Below are 13,953 nucleotides of genomic sequence, written 5' to 3'. Positions count from 1 at the left end.
TAACACTTAACCTTATGTGTTAAATAGAAACAAATATCATAAAAAATGGAAACAACTCGTATTGAGAAATGGAAACAACAAAATTGAAACAATGTAATCTCTAAATGTGAAATAGAAACAACTACCTTTTAACCTCAAAAATAGAAACGACTAACATTAAAAATGAAAACAATTTAAACTTGAAATAGAATCGATTAGCATTTAATCTCATATATATGTGTGTGTAAAATAGAAACAATTATCATAAAAAATAGAAACAACTCACATTAAAAAATGTAAACAATTTCAATCTCAAAAAAAGAAATTCATTTAACATCGAAATGGAAACTATAGTTTATGAAATAAAAAAAATTAGCATTTAACTTCATATATTTGAAATGGAAACAAATATAATAAAAAGTGAAAACAACTCACATTGAAAATAGAAACAATTTAATGTCGAAAAATAAAAATTATTTATCCTCAAAATAAAAACAACTAACATTTAACATCATAGATGTGAAATAGAAACAAAAATAATAAAAAGAAAAAGAAGCAACTTACACTATACTATAAGGTTTCACATCGACAGTAAATCCACAAAATTTTGAGTCTTAATATTATTGGAAGTAATAAAAGAAATGAGAGCTCCCAATGATATTTATGTCATAAATCAAGAATTTCTTATTTTTCCTTTACACTATGGTTCAGCATATAAGTCTGTAATTAGATCAACTTCAAGCTATTACTAAACCCCAATAAATACTAAATATTGGTTTAAGTTAATATAACATAAGATCTTTAAAAATAAAATAGTCATCATGACATATCTTTATATATTAAAAGTACCTATCTAACGGCATTTCTTGGTTTAACAGAATATACTTTACAAATAAAAGAATATTCTGTTAAATTTAACCCCAAAAAGAACGATCCACCATTTTTTTTAAACTTTCCTTTTAACGCCGTTAACTTTCCTTTCCTTTTGAACTTTCCTTTTCGCTTATTCATTTTCCTTTTGAACTTGTTTGTTTGTTGAGAAAACAGTGTTCGGAGACGAAAGCTTTTCTCGATCCAGAAGATGACATTCTCAGACTCGAGATCGTAACCATGCTAGATCGAATCAAGAAATAGATCGTTCCCGATCATTCCAAACTTTCAGAAATTTTCACGGATTTAGGAATTCGAGACTCATCGAGTTGCAGAGAAGAAATCAAGTCTCTCCAAGAAGAAGTTCAGAATCAAAACGACGACTCAGACTCGAGATCGTAACCATGCTAGATGGAATCAAGAAAGAGATCGTTCCCGATCATTCCAAACTTTCAGAAATTTTCACGAATTTAGGAATTCGAGACTCATCGAGTTGCAGAGAAGAAATCGAGTCTCTCCAAGAAGAAGTTCAGAATCAAAACGACGATAAATCAAAATCAGAACTCGTAGCACTGATCGGAATCGTTCGCTACACGAAATGCGTCTTGTTAACTTTCCTTTCCTTTTCGTTTAATCGTTTTCTCACTCTCAATTGGAGTCGACGATTGAAGAATATTCTGCATATCATCGTTCTTCTTCTGCTGCTGCTCCTGCTCCAAACGCCTCGCCCAAGAACTTCATCCAGGTATGTCAATTTAGTTACTCTACCTACTCATTCATGGATGCCCTTTTGAGCACTTAGATATATAACTGTGGAAAACATAACTAAATAAATATCACCGTGAAAATGGAACTTGCTTATTCATAATATACCAAAATGGAACTTGCTTATTCATAATATACCAAATAATCATTGGAATAATCTGAAATCTTAAAGCAACAGAAAATAGAAAATAATATTTTTTTTTTTTTTTGAGGAAAGCTTTTGTATGTATTTGTGTGTAGGTGTTTATAGCTTCTGGGATGGACCAAAGTTATCGAGAGGACCATATTTGGGGATTACAACAGTGTGTTCTCTATTGGAGAGAGTTGGGGACACATATTCATTTCATGGTATATATATTACTTATATATTATCGTTCAATAAACTCTGCATCTGTAGAATTTATTGGATATCTGATGCTGATGATTTTTTTTTTAAGGTTGCCCATGTATGGAGAGCTCAAGCTGGCCCTTTTCATTTATCTTTGGTATCCGAAGACCAAGGTAAATTAACAGATTCAATTTAGAGAAGAGAATTAAGATGAGAAATTTTGATGATGATGATAAATGTATAATCTTTATGTAGGGATCTGATTATGTCTACGATGCCATAAGCTACTGGAGTACAGAGCAAGGGCCTGGAATTTGGCCCTTTTCTACTGGAAATGTTGTTATTTAGGTGAGTAATCAAACTATTGATTTGATTTTTAGTTGTAATTTGGACTAAAATAAAACAATCAAGTTATAGGGGTGTCACTTTGCTTTTAAGGATCCAAAATCTGATTTATAGATACTTAATATGGTGCATCTCGAGACTTGCCAATATTGCAAGGTGTAGCTTACGATGCTTGTTTTTGTTTAGAGAGTGAAGTCCCTTTTTTTTAATATTTTTTTTTTTCTTTTTGTTGTTATTATTTAGAACCTAGGATAAGATTATTCATTGATTGAACCATTGATGCCTTACTATTGTTATTGATGGAAGAGCACTCGTAATATACTTGATGAATTTTTAACTACTGGAAAAAGTTGCTTGTTTAGTCGATAATGAAGCAAGGCTTGCAAGGACACTTTATTAGATAGATTGCACGTGTACGTAACAATTGTTGTATTCTAAAAATCAATATATTGCATAGTTTAAGTTCAGATCATTTTAAATTTTTGAAAATTCTTATCCACTAAACTGTTCCACTTAGATAGATTTTTCTGTTTTTTTGTTTTTGTTTAAATATGATTTTGAATTAGAATTTATTTTTTGTGTTAAATAAATATACATTTGTTTTCTATTTAAAAGTTATTTGAATTATATTTAAATTACTATTTTTATTTTTATTTTTTGAAGCAGCTAGATATTTTTAGTTAGGCCTATAAATATCACCATGAATTAAGGAAGCAGTTTTATGCGTACAAGCTTTTATACGCATTCTTATTTGTTTTTGCCTCTATCAGTTGACACAAGTAAACTTCTGTTATTTCTCAGTAAAGTCTGCAATCCTATTCTTACACACTTGGCCATCCTTCTTCCTCAACAAAGCTCTTATTTGAAGACCAAAGCTTGGTATTAAATAAATATACATTTGAATGGAATTGGATGTGGAGCATTTGTATGGTCATTGTCATTTTTTATTTACAATGTCGTTCTTCTTGTAGGTTTCTGCCATTTATTGTCGGTTTAGATTATTTGTGTCGTACTCTCCATTTGAATATCAGGTATTTTTTTTACACGTATTAATTTTTATTTATTAATGTATTTACTGTGATGTATTTACTCATATTATTTTTTGTGTGAAAATTGTTAATTTGATTGTTTTGCATAACTAAGTTTCTCATATTATAAGAAAATGCCATTCTACTATTTCTATCAGATGTTAATTATTATTCATATAATTATAATTATGTATATACGTACGTGGTGTATGTCTGAACAGTGGGCTACATGTGGAGGACTGATATTACGAGTGGGAGTAATTAAATTATAGAAGAGATTGTACCTGATCCAAATTATTAAGTTATTGTTTATATATTTGATATACCCAATAATATTATACTTGTCGAGCAACTTATTGCATATTCATACTAACCGTTACATATTCTATGTAAATTATTAGTGCAAGGACATATGTACAACTCGACGATGGTACAGAGTTGCTAGATGCTGTGATGTTCGGTGATGTTGCAGAAAACATATTCTCATGTACTGCAGTTCAATTAAGATCATATTCGGACGAGGTAACTATAAAAAAATAAATATGTAAAATTTATACATTTTCGTACTTAGAAATACATTAAAACTTATAACTAATCATTTTTTTTAGAGAAACATAAGTTGTTTATCCAAAAAACTACGAAGCAATTATCAGCCAAAAAATGGAGAATTCAGTTGTACGTAGATGCAAACCGAACAATGAGTTCAAAGTACAATCAGTTCACCATCCAAGCAGTTGAACCAATGGAAGATTAGGCAGAAGTTACCTTTTTTTTTTTTACAGTAATTTTATTTTATTTAGTGTTGAGACTTTTCTTGGTGCCAAGCTTCTTTTTCTTTCTATTGACTTGTTATTTATGGATTGACATGGAGTAGTGTATGCAAGTATTTCATATACCCAATTTTCTAGAAGTAAATAATAAATATCATTTTATTATGATTTATATATACCTAATTATATTTTACCAACCAATTATAATAGCACAAATATTAATTTGATAAAACAAATCATTCGTATAATCATACCTTCACATACAATCTAAATAAGAAGAAAAAAAAAAACTAAACTTTACCTAAAACTAATATTTACGTGCCTCGGCACGTAACTCTTACCTAGTATATATATATATGGAGGTATTCAACCAATAATATGTTCTGTGTTCATTATATGATACAAAAGATAAATTCCAACTAATCCATAAGTAAAATAATTGAATTCTAAACTAATAGAGTATAATATGATGATACTAGTAGAAATTTGGAGTCCTTTTATTTTCTGCTTGAACATTGAGTGTAAATGAAAAGTTTTAAAATCAATACGAAGCATCCGAAAAGGCATCAGCACTTGCAACCTCTTTGATAATATTTCACTTTGAAAGCAGACCAGCAACCATATCATCTTCGATACCACACTCATTTGTTCCTCTCCTGATCATGAAGTAACCATCCTGCCATCCAGAAAGAAAAAATCGAAATTGTCACATATTTCAATAGATACATTTACTAAAAATAGAGGAAGTTTTAAAAGGGACTTAGATCACCCACCCCATCTGATTTGCAAGAAGCTGCATCAAAAGAAAGAACAAAATCAGCATAATACCTCACAACATTAAAAGTTGAAAGTTAGAGGTATAGCGTATAAATTACTCAATAGTCGTTCCCATTATCACTAGTTTCCCATCCAGTTAGCTTAACAGCATGACCTCCTATTTGTTATCCTGTTATGTGTTTGTAAACTCTTCATTTGAAGTGAGCAAAATCTTAAGAATAGTTTTAGAGAAGCTTAAGAAGCAGAGCATGTACATTTGGAAATTAAGTCATTTTCTTTCTACATTTAAATTGCTAACTAAAAAGTATGAAACCAGATGTTACCTCATAAATGGTGAATGAAAGTTCAATTGGACCATTCATATAAACTTCATCCATAATACTGTGGGGGTCGGACTTGATTATGTATGCATTATTATTTTAATGCTTTGAATTCTTCTTGAATTGGTTCTTGTCAACTCACTTTCTAGCACATTTCGGAGTTAGAAATCCAAGCTCGCAACCAGGATGAGAATAATCAGTATCATCGAAATACGGGTCACACTTGCAGATATAAAATCCAGAGTCAACAGTCATAAAAAAAAATAAAAATCATTAGCTACTGCTCGATGGAACATTGACAAAAATAAAAAAGGAATATTTTTCTAATAATAATACATAATTTCATAAGCGCAAGTACATAAGAAATGTAAAGCTAGATCACATCCTTCTCCATGGAAGACAAAAATAAAACAAAAGGTCTTACCACTTCAGTCACAACACCATGATGGACAAGGTATCTCCAAGTAGAAAATGGGCTAGCCCCCATCACAGCCACTTCCACATTGAAAGCCACAACAAGACGAGATCATTAGTAGAAAGGGATATGTTCTAAAACAAAATTTGTAGCAATATCTTTCATAGCTTGTTGCGAAATGGAAATAACATAATCTCGGAATAGACACTATAGTTTGTTGTGAAATGAAAACAACTAGCATTTAACCTCATCTAACATAAAAAATAGAAACAAATAACATTAAAAATGGAAACAACTCAATTTTAGGCATTGACCAGCTAAATTTTTTGAAACCAAACACTCACCAAAGTGAAAGTTAGACACCTAAAATAGCTCCCAAGATAGTATAAGTGAGTAAGTAGCTAATGAGTAAACATCAATAGAAATTATTGCTGCTAATGGTATATCTTCTTCTACTGCGTAAATAAGCAAATCCAATGACCAAGAAATCAAACGAAAGTTTGTACCCATATAAGATGATGTTTGTGCATATATATTTTAGTACAAGTCAACAAACAAATCAAATGAAAGTTCAAGACACACAAATAAGAAATTCAAAACATCAAATATCTCACACTATATAATAAGTCCCTGGAGTAGTTACAACAATAACTTTAAGACTTTCACATCTACTAGACTGTAAGCACAAAAAAAACTGTTATACCTATTGGATATAACTACAACCAGATCATGTAATATATAAAGGGAAAAATTTAAAGTATAACATAAACTATTAAGAAATTTACATGTACTAACCATCCTTTTCAAATTTCCTCATAATCTTCTCTATGAGATAACATCATAAACAGAAAAAAAACTAAATAACCTATTCCAAAATCACATATTATGATTTTACTACCAAACCCAATGAAACCCAAGACACCATTCACCACCTATTAGAAAATTTAAATCAATTAACCAAAATCATAAATGATTATGAGACAGAGTTCGGATTATGAAAGCCAATGAATTTTTGGGAGCACTTCATAATGTATATCCCTAAAGTAATGAACAAAAGCAAAACAAACTTAAAATGTGAATCCATGAGCTAGGAAAAAGAATGGAGTTTGAGGGGAATACTTGATTATTACAAAAAAAAAAAAAAACAAACGGATAATAACTAAATCGTAGCCCTGTTAGAAAGACCTAGAATCAATATAGAACTCTACAAAATAGAGACAATCACTTGACTATGACTATTTTTCATACTAATGGTCTCATCTCAACTCTCAGCATTCAAAGAACAAAGCACAAATTGATTTAATTACTTAATCACTAATTAGAGAATAAAAATAAAATTACAACCGTAGAGAACCATAGGAACAAATATATGCAGAGATAAATAAAAAAAAATATGAAAAGAGAAGAGAAATGAAATAGATGAAAGGTACAAATAATAAACTCGTACCTGTGAATGTGGTAATGGACCCGAGTTCAACAACCCAACGACCCATATGTCACTTGACTATACTCAAATAGAATTCCTTCTCTCCGATCAGTTAGAGAAGGAGGTTGATAATGTTTATACTTCTACGATAACTTTGATGAGTGAGCAACAGAAGAAAGGGTCGATAGAGAGTTCGAGTAAGGGAATGGGAGGGTTGCATCTGGTGGTTGATGCGCCGAATTCGAGAGGTTTGGATGCAGAAGGTGGCCTTGTGAAGCTCTCTCTTGCGTGGAGGAAGAAGCTGAAAAGGGGAAATAATTTGTTTTAGAAATAAGTAAACGTATAAATGAAAATTAAAAGTTTATTAATTTATATTTATGCAAAATAAGTTTTATAAAAGTAGGAAGTATAAAATAATAACGTAATAATAGAAAAAAAGTTACAAATTATGGTGTATTAGATAATTTCTCATCTTTTTTCCATTTTTTTTTGACGGGTAAGGAGCAAAAATCTTTTAATTAAAACGTAAATTTAGTAATGGGTCAAAAATAATAAAATCTAAAAAAGGTAACTACTAAATCCAAAAGAATCCTATAATATTATCTCTACATTTCCTATTCCAAATAGGAGTCTAACGTTAATTATAACTAGTCCCTCTACTTAAGTTCTATATATATATATGAACATAATATTCATTCTTTTCAATCAATATAATCTCAAATATATATATATCTCTCAAAATATTCGTACTTCTCAATCTCTTCCATCAATATTCAACTAAGATTATTTTCATAGGTTTCTTTCAGGTATGTATCTACTTTACAAATATATATGTATTTTTTTACCTTAATAGTTATACTAATTATAGGCACTTACAATATTAACCTAAATGGTTGAATTTAAAATAACTCTTAAAATAGTTGTTCTTCCTGTTCCTAATGTTGAATTTTATGGGTTTCATATATAAGATTTTTGTTTTTCTCCATTAAAGAGAAGATGGCTACTATATTTTGATATAATATTAAATGTATGCAATCCTTTTATTTGAAATTAATGATATGAATATGGTTATTTTAGTTAACTTATTATATTTGTACGTATAATGTAGGGCTCAAAATAATGAAACCGATCAAGAGAAAAAACAATGACTCATCAAAAATAAGTATAGCTTCAACAAAGCAAATACAGAAAAATAGCAAAAGTGACCTAAAATTGATAGTGAATGATAATGGTCTTCCAATTAATTCAATGAAGAATATTAATTGGCTTCCCAATGATTTAATTGTGGATATATTAGCTGATGTTGCTGCTACATCAATTTCTGATTTCTTCAATGCTAAATTAAGGTAACTCTATATAACTTCTTTTTTATTTATTTTTTATGCTTATTTTAATTTTTTAAAAAATACATGGTCGAAATACTTTTGAAAATAGTCAAAATGAGTAAAAGAGTAAAACATAAGATCACAAATAATATATTTGTATTAAGAGTAATTTGAGGCAAAAGTACTTAAATTTAATTTTCGGTTGTAAATAAAAATTTAAGTTTAATTTTTAGCGGTAATAATACTTAAGTTATATTTCTGGAACTCTGTAGTTATCTAATCGTTAAATGTCAAGTCATTATTCATGTGTCATTTTTTTATTTGTATGTTTAAACTATTTTTTTAAAAAAAAATAATTAAAGATATGTATCAATCAAGAATTGCTACGTGAAAATTTACTTAACATGTACTTATAAAAATTTCAGAATTATAACTTAAATATTATTACTTTCTAAACTTAAATATTTATTTACAACTAGAATTATACCGTAAATTACTCTTGTATTAATATTTTTTTTTTCAAAAAATGTGCATAAAATTATACAAATATGAAATATATAATTTTATTTCAAACTTAATTACTATTGTGTCATTTTTTTTGTGCAGTTGGAAATTATTCAATAAACTAGCCAAGGAGAATGATGAATATATTCACAATAAACTATCACTTGATGAACTTTCTTGTCATCCATGGGATCTATACCTATGCAAGGAAGCAATTGCCCTCTTCATGAAATGCCTACATAGTCAAAATTCAGAAGCTATGTATAGACAAGGAGTGGTGAGTGAGTAGTACATCTAATTTTGTTTTATTAGAATAATAAACATATATATGATCTTTTTTTTTTTTTTTTAATTCCATTCCTAATTTTTTTTATTTGTTATATTTTTACAGATTGATTACTTAAACTTCCACCAGAAAAAAGAATCAGGTTTAGAATTGTTGGAAAAGGCAGCCAATACTGGTCACCTTGGAGCTTCTTATTTCATGGGTATTATCTATATTTGCAAAGAAGGTCATCATAAAAGTGATAATGAATCAGAACAAAGTTGTACTAAGCTTGGGTTACAATTATATGGCAATATTAAAACAAGTGCCCAAATGCTACAATGTCGAAAAAAATTGAAGGAGATAGCGAATTCACTATGGGTTACACAAAATCATGACTTTCTCATACCAAAGTTGTTTGAGTGTCAATTTCCAGAACGAAAGAGAAGGTTGTGGCCTTGTTTGGATGATGATTTATTGCTATGTTGTCACACATGTCGACTCAATAATGAAATTACTTTTGTTTGTAATTTAATGGCTGGTTGTTCTATATTTTCATATCAAACTTGTTATTAGTAATGATTTTGTATTTTATTTATTTGAGGGCATTTAATGTGAACAAACTCACTTTAGTTAGTTATTGTATTTTGTTTTAATAATAAATTTTAATTTTACTTTCTTTAATTTAAATTTTAACACACCTATTATTCTCTTGTTGTCTTATTAGTTTTCTTAGCTAGTTAGTGTAGTGATATATATTAGAAAAGTTTAAAATCTAAATTAAGAAAAAGTTGATATTTTTGTTGGCATTCTTGGCAATCATAAAGAAAAGTGGTCTAAATTCAAGATAGAGTCTAAGTTGTTTTTGTTGAAGATGATGGGTAGGGACATTCTCTCCTTTGGGAGTAGACATGGAATGGAATGGAATGATATTTGATAATGGAGAAAAATACTCTATTTGTGACTTAGGTTAAACTTTGGTATTTTGGTGCTTTAGGGGCGATATTTGTTGCCCCTAAAAGTACTAAAAAATCATTCCTAGCTGACACAAGTCGTCTCTAAAAGAATTTTTAAGACTGACAATAGTTATAGTGCCTAATAATTACCCTTAATATTAATATTCAGATTTAACTTTTAATTTTTAATAATTTTAATATTAAAAATATTGAAAATATCAAATTTAATTTTTATTTTTACAATAATAATAAAACTAAAATCACAATATGACACACTAATCATTTTGTTTTGGTATTATATATGCAGCTGATTGTTTGTATGACTATAAAATATAAATTTTAGTAGGAGTAGACATGATTTATCCAATTTAATTATAAAAAATTTGATAGTTGGATTCTAATTAAATTGAATCGGTTATTAGATGTTAATCTAAAAATTCAATTAAAACTCAACCTAATTCAATTACATTTAATATATATTAAATGATTATTTATATTTATTTGTATTTATACTAACGGTTTATTTTTTTATTATTTTATTTTAAATTTGTAATATTTAGTTGTTTCACATATTTATTTTCATAATATTTTATTTTATTTTATTATTTTGTAGTGTTGATTTACTTATTTCAAATTTTTAGTTGCATTAAAATTTTTAGTTGCATTAAAATTAAAATTCGATTTAATTTATTAATAATTCTTTTGAAAATTAATTATATATATTATATTAAAAATTTCGAAATAAACAATATACATTACATTTTTCTCAAATAATGTTTATACTATTACTTAATCATATTTTAAAAAATTAATTAAATTATACATACACAACTTGCCAAATTACTACAACAATTTTCACATTTTCTCTCATCTTCCACTCAATTTCTCAAATTTCCAATTAATTTCCTGAAGTTAATAACAATTTTAATCTCAGACAATTGATCGACGATTACTATAGAGACATTCGATGAGGTGCGCTATTTGAAATAACTTTTTCTTTTCCATTAATACCTTGGCCAATGGTGGAACTATTGTTTTCAAATTTTGGTACATAAATTCAGATGCTTTATTATTCTCATTGACTCTGCATGTTTGAATTTTATCTTTATTTTGGTACATGCGCACATAATGTTTGATAAAATTTCTCAGTGATCTGTTACACTTATTTTTCCTAATAATGTCATCTTTTAAATAATTGCAATCTCTTAGTATAGTTATTAATTGGGTGTTACTAATAAAATGACTCAAAGGGAACAATTGAGGAGAAGCAGAGAAGTGGTTTTGAGCTCTGAGTAAGTAAGTTGTTGAAACTACACATTAAGGTTTGTGAATTTACAAACTGATTACTACTAATTTGATAAATGGTTCCCTAATTTTGTACCTAATTTTGTTAATTAAATAATTATGATGCATTTATGGTTTTTAGTTTTTACTTCAGATGATCATATAAACTATCAAATGAATTGAGCTAAATGATTGGTAGATAGACACATATTAGAACATTAGAGAGAATTTTACTGGAAGAACATGACATAATCCAATATGATAGGAACAAAGTAAGTACTTGCCTTCAACTTTTCCTTAATCTTTAGCTAATTTCTCTCTATCGAATTACATACCATTTTCAACATAGTTTCTTATCTTCCAAGCATATATTGATATTTTTGTATAAAAAATATTTCAAAAAAAATATATCTTGCTTTTCCAATGAAAATATTTCTGAAACCATGGTGTGGCCAAAAAAAAAAAATTGATTTTTTCAAAAATAAATAAATGAATTATGTTGATTTTTTTTTCCATTAATAATTTTTTTCTTAACAATAATAATTTTAATTTTGAATTTATAAGATCGAACCAATCAAAACGTTTTTTTCGTAACAAACTAAACTAACAATATTAAAATATTTGCTTTCAAAAAATAAAATTACATTATTTCTTTAATTATCCTAATAGGATTAGGTAATATATTACATTATTCTTTTTTAAGTATCCTATAGTTCCTAATAGGATTAGATATTATGTTTTCATCTATATATATATCACACATTTTGACAAAAAAACGTAAAACTTCACAACCACATAAACGCTTAGATAACAAATAGTAATATTCTCTTCTCCAAAATTTATTCAATTATTGATTATGTCAATGGCGATGGTAAATACCAATTACAATATAAGTATAAATTTAGATTGCTCAAGTAGTCTTCCACCAGAAAGCTTTCACTTTGAACAAGATAATAAGTACTTGGTGTTTAAGGTAAACTTTTGCAATGAAGTACGTCCTTCTGAACACATTATTCAGAACATAAATCAATCCACTATAGTTAGTCATGCCACATATTTTTCATATCAATCTGACGTCACAAGACTTATTCTATTTGGAGTAGGTGTGACAGATCCAATTGCGGGATCCATACTTACTACCCAAATAAATAATTACATTGATATTCATATTAACAATCTTCCTTTTGCGGCCTTTAAATACGTTATTGTCAATATTTATATTGTCACCGTCACTGGTCTAGAACAAGAACAACAATCGAGAATTATTGATAGTACATTTAGAGAGGCACTTGGTGTCATTCCAAATGTTCCTGCCACACAAGAATCCATAAATAAACTTAAAGAATTGAATATTAAGGAGGGTGATGATATTGCTACCAACAATAATTGTACCATTTGTCAAGAAAACTTGTTGTTTGAAGATATGAAAGTCGTAGAGATGCCATGTTCTCATCTTTATCACAAGAACTGTATTGTTTCTTGGCTAAAGATTAAGCATTTGTGCCCCTTGTGTCGCTACTCAATACCCACTGCCACCACTGCTGTTGAAAATACTGTGCTCGACGCCAACACCAACTCCGCCACCTTATCTTGATTTTAATTATTTTATTAAAATATTGTCGTGTTTTTTATTTTTCAATCATTAATATTGTGAGGACTTTTAGTATTGATTCTTTTTTAGGAACACTTTTGGTATTGATTGATATAATGTAATTTTATGATTTTTTAATTAATAAGAGCAACTTTATATGTTATTGATGTATGTTTATCTTGTTTTGTAATGACAAATTAGAACTGCACATAAATTGAGTTGGTCAGATTGAATGTATTTAAAATCGACCTAGAAATATCTAACTCTATAAATATTTTTAATTTATAACCCAATCCTACTAATTAGGCTATGGGCTGTGTTGGGTTATTAAGTTGAGGAATGTCTCTTTTTTGTATCAATTAACCAAAAATACATCTATATTAGATTTGATTGAATTATACCCAATTTTACAAGTGCATTACCTAATATACCCTTCACACAAGTCTCCTCCATAGCCATTAACACCCCCAACGGGACTCCAAATTCTGCCTTCTATCATCATCAACATATTATGGAGTCTTCATACTAATTAAAAACCTTAAAGTAATAAGCATGAACATCGTGATAAATAATTAAAGCAAAATTGATAAACAAAATAAATAAAGAAAATATTGTACACTCAGTTCAAATCCAACACTCGGTTCCATTTTTATTTTATTTTTTCTTTTTGAAAGGTTGGTGTTGGCAATAGGCTTGCACTTCCAAAACAAATTCTCTACCAATCTTCTTTGAAACCATCAACCATAGCAACTCATGGAGAACAACAACAGTCCGTGTCTCAGGTTGATCAATGTTCAGAGGATGATAAAGGGCCAGTTTGGCACAGCTGTGCTGTGGGGAAAAGCAGTATGTTGTCTTTGTGGGAAAAAGCAGTATGTGAAGCTGTGGAAAAAAGCTGAGCTGAGTGTTTGGTAAATTATAATTTTTAAAGTGCTGTGAGTTGTTAAGATTCTATTACAATAATGATAATATTTTAATCTAGTTCATTATAATTACAAATATATA

The 13,953-nt window shown here is 28.5% G+C and overlaps 2 protein-coding genes across 4 annotated transcripts; both read left to right on the top strand.

Moving 5' to 3' along the window:
* The first annotated feature begins 959 nt into the window (after positions 1 to 959).
* LOC115699710 (uncharacterized) lies at positions 960 to 9,675 on the top strand. 3 transcript variants are annotated; one of them, XR_009684017.1, is made up of 9 exons: positions 960 to 1,594; positions 1,855 to 1,962; positions 2,052 to 2,115; positions 2,198 to 2,290; positions 3,089 to 3,166; positions 3,259 to 3,318; positions 3,717 to 8,369; positions 8,955 to 9,129; positions 9,244 to 9,675. XR_009684017.1 is itself a non-coding variant. In XM_061102423.1 (8 exons), exons 4-8 carry the CDS (start codon positions 2,277 to 2,279, stop codon positions 4,067 to 4,069), a joined length of 417 nt encoding a protein of 138 aa, XP_060958406.1. In that variant the 5' UTR covers positions 969 to 1,594; positions 1,855 to 1,962; positions 2,052 to 2,115; positions 2,198 to 2,276; the 3' UTR covers positions 4,070 to 4,261. The 3 variants fall into 3 exon arrangements, 1 of the variants encoding a protein (XP_060958406.1); XR_009684018.1 differs by having other exon boundaries at positions 1,827 to 1,962; XM_061102423.1 differs by lacking the exons at positions 8,955 to 9,129; positions 9,244 to 9,675 and having other exon boundaries at positions 969 to 1,594; positions 3,717 to 3,837; positions 3,926 to 4,261.
* A 2,544-nt stretch (positions 9,676 to 12,219) lies between these two features.
* Positions 12,220 to 12,951, top strand: LOC133030421 (probable E3 ubiquitin-protein ligase RHG1A). Its single transcript, XM_061103158.1, has one exon. The coding sequence runs from the start codon at positions 12,220 to 12,222 to the stop codon at positions 12,949 to 12,951; it is 732 nt and encodes a 243-aa protein (XP_060959141.1).
* The last annotated feature ends 1,002 nt before the right edge of the window (positions 12,952 to 13,953 follow it).

This window comes from Cannabis sativa, chromosome 8 (genome assembly GCF_029168945.1).
Source record: "Cannabis sativa cultivar Pink pepper isolate KNU-18-1 chromosome 8, ASM2916894v1, whole genome shotgun sequence".
NCBI lineage: Eukaryota > Viridiplantae > Streptophyta > Magnoliopsida > Rosales > Cannabaceae > Cannabis > Cannabis sativa.
This window is presented reverse-complemented; position numbering and strand designations above follow the sequence as displayed.

Coding starts and splice junctions, on each gene's coding strand:
- LOC115699710 (XM_061102423.1), top strand. Junction 3,319..3,716: donor ACTCTCCATTTGAATATCAG/GTATTTTTTTTA, acceptor GTAAATTATTAG/TGCAAGGACATATGTACAAC. Junction 3,838..3,925: donor TAAGATCATATTCGGACGAG/GTAACTATAAAA, acceptor TTTTTTTTAGAG/AAACATAAGTTGTTTATCCA.
- LOC133030421 (XM_061103158.1), top strand. CDS start 12,220: ATGGCGATGGTAAATACCAATTACAATATAAGTATAAATTTAGATTGC.